Below are 13,665 nucleotides of genomic sequence, written 5' to 3'. Positions count from 1 at the left end.
AATTAAAAGGGAAAATTTTTCAGATTGGATTGAAAAAACAGTTTGGGAACATAACTTTTTCACAAGAGATACATTTTGAATATAGACACATGATTTGAAAGATGGAAAAAGATAAACTGTGAAGACATCAATCTTAAGAAAGCTGGTCATGACTATATTAATATCAAGTAGATTCTAAGGTATGTACTACCCCCAAAGTTGAAGAGAGCCAGTCAATTTGTCAGAAATGAATAATAATAATGAATGTAAATTTACCTAATCACAGTGCTTCAAAATACAGAAGTAGAAACGGACAAAAATTAAAAAGAAAAAGACACAAATCTACAGTCATACTAGAGAGCTTAACTTTTCTGAGTAATTGATAGAACAATATAGAAAATCAATAAGCAAGCATATAGAAAATTTGAACAACTAATCTACCAACTAAACTTAATTACCACTTATAAAATACTCTACCTAGCAACTATTGAGTATACTTTGTTTTCAAATGTACATGAAATTTTCAACCAAGATAGACAGTATACTGGATGATAAATTTCAAAGAATTTTGTATTCTTTAATCACAGCAGAATTCAGTTAGAAGTCAGTAACAGTAGCAAAGCTAGAAAATATGTCAACATTTTGAAATTAAGCATCACCATTATAAATAATCCGTGAGTCAAAGAAGAAATCACAAGAATTATTAGAAAACATTTGAAATTGAATGATAATGAAAACAGCATGTAAATATTGTGAGGTACAATTAAAGCAGTATTTAGAGGAAAACCTACAGTTTTAAATGTGCATATTAGAGAGGAAAAAGGTTTAGAAACAATTATCTAAGTTTCTATCTTGGGGACTAGAAAAATAAGCCAATAGCAAATAGGGAGAAATGACATAATAAATAGTAGAATTGAAAGAAATAGAAAATGGAAAAACAGAAAAATTGACAAAGCCAAAAGTTGAAAAGACTGATAAAATTGATAAAGTGTAACAATACTGATCAGAAAAAGGAGGATAGTGGGGATACTACTTTAGGTCCTATAGACTTAAAAGGGTGATAAAAGCCTCTTTTAAACAACTTCATGTCAATAAATTTGACAACTTAGATAAGATGGGCAAATTCCTTGAAAAATACACATATCATCATTAACACAGGAAGAAATTACTTTTATGTTTAGCTCTATGATCCATTTCAAATTAGGCTATATAAATGCTATGAATTAGAAATCAATGAAATTGAACTGATAATTAAAACCCTTCCCATAAGGAAAGCTTCAGATTGACATAACCTCACTGGTAAATTCTATCACATATTTAAGGAAGACATAATACCTAGATTGTACAAATTCTTTCAGAAAATTGAGGTGGGAACTCTTCCAAGCTTATTTTGGGAGGCCAGCCTAACCCTGACACACAAGATGAACAGGAACATTATCAGAAAAGTAATTCCAGACCAGTGTTCCTCAAGAACATAGATGCAAAATATTTTCAATTGACTATAGCTGGTATATATAAAAGTTAATACCTCATGACCAAGCAAAGTTTATCTCAGGAATCAAAGTCCGTTCAACTTTCAAAACAAAGTGTTGTTTTGTTTTGAAGTGAAGTGAAGGAGCTAATCATGAAAGTCTGAGGAATAGTTTTTCAGGCAAAGGAAAAAACAGGTGCAGAGGTCTTAAGATGAGAACATACCTGGACTCAGATTCTAGAAGTGAAGTATGTCTAGAGCGAAGGGAATGAAGAGGCGGTTCTTGTTACCTCTATATTCTGTGGGCACCACCCCTGCTTCATTATTCTCATTTCTGCCGCAGGGTGAAAGTGAAGTGAAAGTGAAGTCTCTCAGTCATGTCCGACTCTTTGCGACCCCATGGACTGTAGCCTACCAGGCTTCTCTGTCCATCGGATTTTCCTGGCAAGAGTACTGAAGTGGGTTGCCATTTCCTTCTCCAGGAGATTTTCCTGACCCAGGGGTTGAACCCGTGTCTCCTGCATTGTAGGCAGACACTTTACTGTCTGAGACACCAGGGAAGTCATTATTATTCTCATTTCCACCACAGGGGTAACAATAACTAGATAAGAATAGAAATGTATCCATTTCCTAGAGGCAAAAGAAAGCTATATTTTCTACAGAACCACTACATCCTTAGGTGTATAATGGTATTCAGGTTTAAGTATTGACACTTACCAAAGTCAGAATTATACCAATAGAGGCTGGCCTCCAAGAAGACTCCCAATGTGCCCTTCACCTTTACGAAGTCACTTCTTGGCCACAACTGCCTTTTAGCCTCTGAGCTTAGAAACTTGACCTTGTAAGTATCCCAGGATTGGGTAGATACAGAGAAGTGTTAGTAGAGTTCACAAATCGCAACTATATAAAACTCAAATGCCAGTTTATTAATTTACAAGAATGCACAAAACTCTCAAGGAAATCAGAAAATTTGTATCGGTCATTAGTGCTTATTCTCCTTGTAAGGAAACGACACTGGAAGCCAGATTATCACAAAGCTGGTTACTGAGCATGGAAATCAAGTCCATCACTTGAGTTTGAGTGTTCTTGACCTCTGGCTCTGGACACTCAAGGAGCCAATCTCCATAACAGTGTCATTCTTATCAGAGAGTCACTGAGTGGGAACTGTCTTCACTTGCCTATAAATATTTTTATGCTGTGTTCTTCACATAATCCCTTCTGATGGGTTATTCTTCCTTTAGTTTATATTAATACCTTCTGTGATATCCAGCCGAGGCTGGTAACTACAGTCCTACTAAGGGGACTGTGCACATCTCTACTCTGACCCATGGTGGTTTTATCCAAGGAGTTCACAGCTTCACTCCTGAAGAATAATTTTAGAAGCTGGCTAGTATGATTTATGGATTAACCAAAATTTTGTTATAGTTATTTGATTCTATTAATACATTTTATGAACATGAATATAAGCATATTTTGTGACTATTCTTCTTATTAATGTAGTCTATTGGATATATCAATGGATGCATTTATTACATATTAATATATATTATAAACAGTGATACACATTATATACATAGATATAACTTGATGCCATGTGCTTAGTTGCTCAGTCACGTCTGACTCTTTGTGGACCCATGAACTGTAACCCACCATGCTCCTCTGCCCATAGAATTTTCCAGGCAAGAATATTGGAGTGAGGTGCCATTTCCTACTCCAGGAGATCTTCCCAACCCAGGGAATCAAACTCTCATCCCTTAAGTCTCCTGCATTGGCAGGCAGATTCTTTACTGCTAGCACCACCTGGGAAGCCCAACTTGATATATATCCCTTTGAATATATTTGATATATTAAAATCTTCTTTTGAATATAGTTTCATTGCCTAATATGATAATGTTTCTGTTTACTAATTTATTTATAATTCTTTTAAAGTCAGTTTCTATTTTGCCAACATATCAGGAGGCCTAGTTCACCAGTTTGAATGAACTATCTGAATTTGCAGAATTAAAAAAACTGAAAACTTAAAAAGATATATAAAGCTTTTAGTTATTTATGTGAAGTCTTAATGAGTTGATGAGTTTTTATATCAGTATTTTGGAATGCCTAGAGTGTCTCTGTCCCAGTTCCCCTGATGCTCTGCAGAACTGTGTTTCCATATAATTGATTTCTTTTGTAATCCCATGTATTGTATTTTATACATTTAAAAACATTCTAAGGAGTCCGTGGTCCTTGCTATCCTATCAAAATGAGCCATGGCATAATAAAGGTAAAGAAGCTCTGAACTCACTAAGGGAGGAGCTCTGAGAGAGAGAGGGGCACTCCCCTGAGGGTCCCGGGAAGAAGGGTCCCAGTAGAAAGGAAAGCTGAGTTACAGAGAGAAGGGAAAACAGCTTGGGGCAGAGTCTTAAGGCCCCAGAAACCCAGAGTCTTGTCCTCCTATGGCCATCTTAAGCTATAAGCTTATTTTGGCAAATTGGTTACTCTGATAAATGTGGCGTGGTGTTTTGACAACTTGATTCTTTTTTGTATTGACCTAGAATCACCTTCCTAATTGACTAGAGCTCTCTCTTAAACAGATATGAGAATGAAGAGGTAACTTTCACAGTCCCATTATTCTATTAATATTATTCTATCAGTTCATTTAAAAAGGACATTTTACCACAACACCACTGTCACACTCAAAGGAAGTACCATGTCATACCCACTAAGAGGGCTCTGATTATGACCAGAAAGGCAGATAGTATAAAGTACTTTCAGTATGTGCAGAATTGGAACCCTCCTCCATGCTGGGGAGAACGTAAACTAGTACAACCAGAGTAGAAAACAGCATGGCAATTCCTCCAAATAGAATTATTAAATGATCCAACAGTTCTACTCCAGGGCATATGCCCCCCAAAATTGAAAACCGTCTCTCAGAGGTATATTCATACATCCACATTCATCGTAGCATTAGTCACAATAGCCAGAAAGAGGAACAACCCAAATGTCCTTAGATGGATGAACAGATAAACAAAATGTGGTTAATTGTGTTGTACTGTATCATGCATAAATACTGACCTACTGGCAGGAAAATGGCCTACATTATTTCCCAGATCTTTTAGATCAGTTGGGTCTATGTTTCAGTGAACCACTTGATAAAGAAAAAAAAAAAAAATTTCTCTTAACTGGAAACTACTTTGATAAGTAGAAGGCCTTCCATCACAAATGCTTGCCTTGGGTTCAAATCCCAAACACCATCATTTCCCAGCTGTGAAACCTTGAATGTGTGACTTAAACTCTTTGATCTTCAGTTTATACAACAATGGGAATAATAATCTTTACATCATAAGGAGTTACGAGGATTTAATTATATGTAAAAAGCTCTCATCACAGTATCTAACATGTAGTAAGCATTGAGTAAATAGTTATAATTACTGTTTATTTTTATAGTCATTATTATTTATTAAGTAATTTTTAATTGAGTGCTTTCTTATTTAGAGTGGTCAAAATATCCTTTATGGCTCTTTACTGCTTTTCTTTCTCAAGCCCTGTTGATATGTGCTCTTCTTCTAATAGGTACAACATAAAAGATACAGTGCAATTCTCAAGCGTTTGCACTGTCAGGTAAACAAGCTTCACTCAAACAGAAGACAGTGGCAATGGAGCATCCAACAGCTGGAGAAAACCGCCGCTGAACTGAGACGACGTGTTGGAATGAGAGACTAGCGTGGCTATAGCGTGTCGTAGAGCACACACTATGCCAGAAAAATTATGGGATAGAAGGGTGAGAAAACCCTTTGTGTCTTAACAGCAGCATCCACCATCAAGGGGTTGTCTTAATGACAGATATATTTTCTCCTTTTTTGAGTCAGTCATCTTTTTGTTAAAGTTCCTTCCAACTCTATAATTGATAGCAATAGAGAGACAGTAGGAAGGCTCACAGAATAGTGAAAGACTCTGTATAATTATTTTGATTGTATAAGATATCCTGAACTCATCAATGCCTATTTATAAACATGTTGCCTTCACTATTATATGAAGCTAACATTTAGAAGAAAAGAAGCACTTGAATTTTCAATGGTTTGAATTTGTAAGATATTTTAAATGGTTGTCTGTTTCAGACAACCTGCTTTTTTACCTTGGCTTCAAAGAAGTCCATAAATATTGACATTTATTATAATGTTGTTATGTATTCAAGGCTTTCGATATTTACTTAGTTTTCTCTTTTATCCAGAAGGTAACAATCATTTTTTCTTTGCTGTTGGATAAATGTATTTTAGAGCTTTGCAATGTATACAATCTTGTGTTCACTTTTCTGTCTATACATTCTTACTATTTTATAACTAAAGTTAGAGCATCATATAAGACAAACATACCAGCTCTTGAAAAATGAATGTTAGCCAGTGTAGACTAGCATGTATTTTTTCTCATTGAAAGTAATATACTACGTCCACAGCAACAAATCAATACTTAATTTGTCACTTTTAGAGTAAAAGTGTTCCTTCTTGTGGCTCCATTGAATCAAATTTTTAGAAGCAGAAATAAATTATTAATTATTTAAGACACAGTTTTAAAATATTCACTTTTAGGATTTAATGAGTTCAAAGCAATAACATCAAAAAAGTATCTCAGGTCCATTTTGTCCTCATCTATGTATGTGCAAAGACTCAGCTGGATTATAGCTGATTTAAAACTTGATATTAATGATCTTATTATGCCTAATAATTGTAGTCCTATTAGGAATTTGCATGGCTAATCACTAACACTTCAAGTGGCTTATGCTGTAACACAGCCAGCTTTGGTCCATGACTCTAGAGCTAAGCTTTGTTTGTTTTTTTTTCTTGCTACTTTTTTTAGGACTGGGGTTAAGGTTAGTAGATCACAGACATAACTTCAAAATGCAAGATTATTAAACTGATAGAAGATACATAGGAAAAAACCTAGATGACCATCAGCATAGGGATGTCCTTCTTAGATACAACACCAAAGACACAACTCATGAAAGAAATAATTGAAGAGCTAGACGTCATTAAAATTAAAAATGTCTGCTCTGTGATAGACACTGTCAAGAGAGTGATAAGACAAGCCATAGACTGAAAGAAAATATTTACAAAAGACAAACCTGGTAAAGAAGCATTATTTAAAATATAAAGTAAATTCTTAAAACTCAACAATAAGAAAACTAATAACCAGATTGAAAAATGGGCCAGAGACCTTAACAGATGCCTCACCAAAGAAGATATACAGATGGAAAATAAGCACATGAAAAGATGCTCCACATGAAATGTCATCAGGAAAATGAGAAATAAATCAACGAGGTACTACCATATACCTATCAGAATGATCAAAATCTAGAACACCAACACCACCAAATGTTGATGAGAATGTGGAGCAACAGAGACCTTCTCATTTATTGCTGCTGGGAAGGCAAGTCATTTTAGAAGACTGTTTGGCGGTTTCTTACAAAACTAAACATACTCTTAAGATATGGTCCTGCAGTCACACTCTTTGGTATTTATCCAAAGGAGTATAGAAAACCAATATCCACACCAAAACACAGGTGATTATGGCAGCTTTTTTCATAATTGCCAAACTTGGAAGCAGTCAAGATGATCTTCAGTAGGTGAATGAGTAAATAAGCTGTGGTACAGCCAAATAATGGAATATTATTCAGTGCTAAAGAAAGAAATACTATCAAGCCATGAAAAGATATGAGAAAACTTCAATGTATATTACTAAGTGAAAGAAGCCAATCTGAAAAGGTTACCTAAGTTCAACTATATGACATTTCGGAAAAGGCAAAACTATGGAGACAGTAAAAAGATCAGGGGTTGCCAGGGTCACTAGGTGGGGAGGGGATAGAGGAGAGATGATTAGGCAGAACACAAAGGATTTTTTGGGGGGGGCATTGAAAACATTTTGTATGATACCATAATGATGGATATATGTCATTATACACTTGTTCAAATGCACAGAATGTACAATACCAAGGGTGAATCCTAAGGTAAACTGTGCCATCTGGGTGATTTTGAGGTAGGTTTATCCTCGGTTTAAAAAAATGTGCCATTCTGGTGAGTAATGTTAATAAATGGGGACGCTACACATGTGTGGGAACAGGAAGTATATGGGAAACCTCTAACTTTCTCTTAATTTTGTTGTAAACCTACAACTGTTATAAAAATGTCTTTTTTTTTTTTAAAGCGCTCAGATCCATTGATAACAGTGCATGCAAGTCAGTATTATAAAGCATTTTGCAAGGAAAGTGAAATTCTAATTATAAAGGTTGTTTTGGAACCTTGTAAAGTTCACATGAAAGTGTTAGTTGCTCAGTCGTGTTGCCCACCAGGCTTCTCTGTCCCTGGAACTCTCGACAGGCAAGAGTACTGGAGTGGGTAGCCATTTCCTTCTCCAGGGTATCTTCCCAACCTCGGGATCGAACCCAAGTCTCCTGAATTGCAGAGACATTGTTTACTGTGTGAGCCATGTAGGGTATTGCAGTTAACATGCAAAGTTCCTATATCATCGTCATTGATTGAACTTGGAATCCTTTGTTCATCCATAAAAATAATTAAGGCCTCCATCAATACTGTGGAAATTTAGGACTATTTTTTGGTGGGGAGAGTCAGTAGATTAAGAAAAACTTATGGTTGTTTTTTTTTTAATTAATTAATTTATTTTTTTCAGTGGGTTTTGTCATACATTGACATGAATCAGCAATAGATTTACACGTATTCCCCATCCCGATCCCCCCTCCCCCCTCCCTCTCCACCCGATTCCTCTGGGTCTTCCCAGTGTACCAGGGCCGAGCACTTGTCTCATGCATCCCACCTGGGCTGGTGACCTGTTTCACCGTAGATAATATACATGCTGTTCTTTCGCAACATCCCACCCTCACCTTCTCCCACAGAGTTCAAAAGTCTGTTCTGTACTTCTGTGTCTCTTTTTCTGTTTTGCATATAGGGTTGTCGTTACCATCTTTCTAAATTCCATATATATGTGTTAGTATGCTGTAATGTTCTTTATCTTTCTGTCTTACTTCACTCTGTATAATGGGCTCCAGTTTCATCCATCTCATTAGAACTGGTTCAAATGAATTCTTTTTAACGGCTGAGTAATATTCCATGGTGTATATGTACCACAGCTTCTTTATCCATTCATTTGCTGATGGGCATCTAGGTTGCTTCCATGTCCTGGCTATTATAAACAGTGCTGCGATGAACATTGGAGTGCACGTGTCTCTTTCAGATCTGGTTTCCTCAGTGTGTATGCCCAGGAGTGGTATTGCTGGGTCATATGGCAGTTCTATTTCCAGTTTTTTAAGAAATCTCTAAGAAAAACTTATGGTTTTTCAACTGAACACTCTCTGATTTATTAGTTGCTCATGTTTTCAGTATGATAAATATTTTATTTTTCATAAATTAAGCTAATGATTAGTAAAGCTAATGATCAAAAGCTAAAAGTTATATGCCTGTCATAAGTAACCTATCCTGTATTTGCTTACTTAAATTTATAATGTATTTCTAAGGGAAGGATTTTTTCTTTTACTTTTCTGATAAATTTGGCAGGTAAGTAATGGGTCTTCTATATCACATTAGCTTACCATATAGCACTTTCTCCTGAATGTTACTATGACCGAAATAAGGAAAAATAAACAGAAATAGATACTAATAGCAGAATAGATTTATTCAATACATAGCTAAGAATAGGATGCTTCAAATTGCTTCTTCTCCCCTGTAATGTTCTATTTAAATGATGACTGTGAGGTCTAGATCTTGAGTAACATAAAAATAGCATATGATTTACTAATGACAGAGTTGCTGCTGACATAACCCAGTAAAGACAGACATGAAATAATGAAACTTCAATCTCTTAATTAATTAGATGATGTATTCCAAAAGCAAAACCAGAGTTAACGTGATAAATAGTTTTAAAAAGCTCTCTGGCATAACAATCATGTAAGAATCAGAATAAAACACTTAAATTGCAGATATTTGCCAGTATTGCTCAGTCACATAGCACAGGGTAATGTAGAGGCAATGATAATGCACTGCCCATCTAAGGTACATTTTCAAATTTCTCTTGTTCAAAACATTTACGTCAAGACATACCATCCACCTCATCTACTTATTACGCTCTGTGACATTGTTTTATGTAAAATAGAAATTTGTAATCCCTGTGCTCATATCGGAGAAGCTTCCTCAAGGTGCTCTCAAGACTTCTTTTTCCTTGATTCCATAGTGCCTCATTGTGTATGTGATATGGGAGAAATGTAACAATCCTGCACAACTGAGTTGTTTTGTCTTCAGGGACTAGTGTTAACTGATTCACGCCCAGTCAGCCAGCCAGATGTGTCTGTTGGACTGAAAACATTACATGGTTTTCTCCTCAGCCGTCTTTCCCACGCGGACTGTGTACAGCCATTATCAGGTGTCTGCTGTTCCTTGGAGGGATACTGCTTTGAGGGTGCCTCCATCTGTTGGATGTAATGTTGACTTGACTGGGAAGTTAGAAAATGTTGCTATTTTATTTGTGGTTCATACAAGTTTATATAAAGCACTCAATTCTCAAAAGAGTCCATTCTTTTTCTAATCTTTCACCAATTTAGATTATTCATCCTCTGTGTCTTTCAATTTCAGTTAATCTGTCAATGTAATTACTCATGCACAGTTTCCTAATAATTAGTCTAATTCTCTCACTTTTCTTTTTCTTTCCATCAAAAAATACCACTTCCACCTTCAGAGCTTTCCTTTTCTCACTCCCTGCACAGCTCCAGTTGTATCATCTTTAAGCTCCAATTCCCATTTTTGTTGTAACTCAAAGTTTAATTCACTGGCCAAAATACAGATCCTGAACATTGAAGATAATCTTTAATTTGCGACTGTCTTATGCAGGAGGCTCTGTCTTTACTTCAAAATGCGTCACAAAGATAAATTTTCTGCGAAACACTGTGTAGTAGACACAGTCAGTGCTCTGCCCAGATCCTCTCAGATCTTTTTTAAAATCCTTGAGGATCACCCCTCTCCCAAGTGAGCTGTGATTTTACCTCCACTAGCTCTCACCTAATACTGTCAATGGGATGTTTGCTACCCTCAAAAGGACTGCCCAATAAAACAGCCTCACTTGGCTTCTTTCTTCCATCTTGCATCCCTTACCAGTTTCTCCTCGGAAAACTTCACTAATAAATTAGTTGCTCAGAGTCTGCTTCTGGGGATCCCAAACTAAGTCACCTTGCAAAAATAGTTACGCACTGAAATCTCTGTTTTCAAGAGATGAGTGTTACTTTACTCCTGTTCCTCATTGCAGGTCAGTTCTGCTTCCAGCCGCAGCGGCAACAGAAATTAATGATAATTTTTAAAAAAGCAAGAAACTTAGCACCTTTGAAATCTAATCACTGTTCCATTTAGTATAATTTTGATATTTGTATTTAAAAAGGCAAGCCAAAAGGCATAAACTTTACTCCAGATATTTAGTACAACAGTGAAAATACTATGAGCCTCCAAGTATACTCGGTTACTGTTTTATACGGCCATCCTGTTTCTTTCAATGATCCTTCCTCATCTTACCCATTTTTTAAAATTAGCTGTCCTCCCTTTTAATCATTCATTATTTCACCTACAGCTCAAAACACTATAGTAACAGCCTGCTGCAGATCAAGAGTAATTAACTCAGAATATTACAAAGAAACGTGGGTCTAGAAGACAGAACATTGTAGAGTCAGAGTCATAGCACCTGTTATCATGACTTCAGAAAATTTACAGTCATTGTAAAAGTATTTATTGCTAAGGGCATTTTATAATACCTTTGTGATTTTTTTTTTTTTACTTTAGCAACACTGAAAAATGTAAAATTAGTTAACAATTACAAAAAACAATTATTACTGTTGTGAAAATGGTTTTAACCTTAAGCTAAAGTAAATTTTAGACTTTTTGCTCTGGGCCTCCAAACACTTACAAACATTAATGTTGCTAGTCCTCAAAACTTTAAGCGGATGTAAGTAATTTAAAACTCTGCAAAATATCAGATATTTATGGAAGTAGGGCCCAGTGGTATGAACAAAATTTGAATAAATGGCTTTCATTTTGTAACATAATATTAGAAAGAAGCAGACTGGTATGAGTTAGAACCAGCTGATGATGACAAAGAAACAAATTTCATGTTCTACCTTCTCTGTTCAGCAAATATGACATGGTTCTTTCTATCTAGATCAATTTAGTTGGCAAGAGAGACATGTATATATGTATATATATATATATATAAAGCTCAAATACAACTTAAAACATCCGTGTTGGAAGCATAAACCAAGCCCTGTTGAAACACAAAATAAGGTGCAATTATTTCCAGACGAGGGTGGGAGAGTTTAAAAGAAGAGGTGGCGTTTGAGATGGACTCTGAAGCAGCTATTAAGTTCCCATGGTTGTTTTCACTCATCACACTCTGAAAGTTGCTATCTTATTCCATTTCTCCATTTCCATTAGCAAGCAAATACCTGGCCTGCATAGTAGATGCTCAGCTTTACACTGAATGAATTAGTGAATAAAATGATCGACCGTTACTCTTGTGATCAATGTCTCCCAATACCCCTACTTTCAGTCGCTCCCACCTCTAATCTTGTTGTTAATATTAGTGCTTGAGTTACTGTCTTAGAGTAAAAACTGAGCATGGAACACTTCTTCTTCTGAAAAAAAGGAGAAAAACTTTCCAAAACACAAAATCCATTTTAGGACTAAACAGTAAACACTTAAAAATCTGTCCCAACCTGTCTATTAATCCACTTGTCAATTTTTGTTTTCTGCTCTGTTTAATAAAGAACCCATATTCCAGCAAAAGCAAAATTCTAACTCTTCTGTAGGCATGTATTTTCACATATTCCCTTTGCCTCAAGTTCTGTCACCTATGAGTCAATTCTAACATAGCCTCAGAACCAGGTTCAGCTACTATAAAGCTTGAACTACATTTAAAACACATATACACCCATGGCTGATTCATGTGAATGTATGGCCAAAACCACCACAATATTGACAGTAATTAGGCTCCAATTAAAATAAATTAAAAAATAAAAATTAAAAGCCTCAGTTTCTCTGCAATGAACCTAGAATTATTTCTTTACAATAGCTTAGAAGTACTAAGAAATCTACATCATGACTTTCTGACTCAAAATAGATATTGGTTTACAATTTAGAGAACTTATGTAGAGTGCCTTGTTTAAAATAGGTTAAAATAACTTTAAGCTTTTAAATGTTGGGCTTGATTATGGAGAGTCCAGCATGGAATCATTTGATTGACATTGAACAATTCCAAATAACAGATAATTCATTTATAATTTATAAAAGAGCATGAAGATTACGTCCAAAATTTACTTTTATGGTTTTAAGCCAAAATATGTGAATATTTATAAAGACCAAAACTTTTCTTTAAACAGTTTTCTAGAAAATGAAATGAAAATTTTAGGTAACCCTAATGAAAATAAACATGTTTAACAAGCCACAAGAAATATACTTTTGTGTTCTTCAGTTATAAACAGTTTGAACCATGCTTTTAAAAAGAGTTTTGTGTATTGAAAAGTTGTATAAAATACTCTATATTTTAAAGAAGAAATCTGTAAAAGTTTCATGAAAATATAAACAAGGGACCTGTATGGAAACAGAAAGAAAATCTTTCTTAAAAATGGAAACCATAACATTTCTCTGAATGGAATATCATACATTACTCCTAAATATAATGCCTATTCAGGATGATTTGGGGCAATTTTACTTTGTTGTATTGTTTCTCTATGGGTTATGCATAATTACGGAGTTTAACCGTATTTCTAATGTATTTTTCAATGACCCACTTTATAGCTTTCCTAATGACATCTGTAGCACAGTCATTTTCAGAAAACCAGCTTTCCATGTCTGTTATGTTATTCTTTATGTCAAAGTAGCCTCTCTTTTAATCATTTTCAAATACTCTTTGCATTTTGCCTCTTGAATGGCAATCTTCCCCAAGCTCATGGCATGGAAATTTTGAGTGCTTTCAGTTTGGGCATCAGAAGTGCCCTTAACCATGCTGATTAGGCCTTCAAGAGTGCTAATCTTGTAGAAAGGGGGTTTTGAGCTTTCATTAGGATGTTTCCCAGATACTTTCATTTCAGCTATAGTTTAGTATAATTATGGCTGCTTTAACCAGGGCTGTTTGAGAACGGCACTGAGTAGCTGATAAATAAATGACCATGGTAACATAGTTTAACATCCCATACACCA

The 13,665-nt window shown here is 35.3% G+C and overlaps 1 protein-coding gene across 1 annotated transcript in view; it reads left to right on the top strand.

The window, feature by feature from the left end:
* Positions 1-5,672, top strand: part of CCDC122 (coiled-coil domain containing 122) — a 28,629-nt gene extending 22,957 nt beyond the window's left edge. The window contains exon 7 of the mRNA XM_043478087.1: positions 5,003-5,672. Within this exon, the coding sequence (XP_043334022.1) occupies positions 5,003-5,152 (150 nt within the window). The 3' untranslated portion in view covers positions 5,153-5,672. The remainder of the gene's footprint in view (positions 1-5,002) is intronic.
* The last annotated feature ends 7,993 nt before the right edge of the window (positions 5,673-13,665 follow it).

Source organism: Cervus canadensis, chromosome 9, assembly GCF_019320065.1.
Source record: "Cervus canadensis isolate Bull #8, Minnesota chromosome 9, ASM1932006v1, whole genome shotgun sequence".
Lineage (NCBI taxonomy): Eukaryota > Metazoa > Chordata > Mammalia > Artiodactyla > Cervidae > Cervus > Cervus canadensis.
Note: the sequence above shows the minus strand (reverse complement) of the source record. Positions and strands in the feature narration are given on the sequence as shown.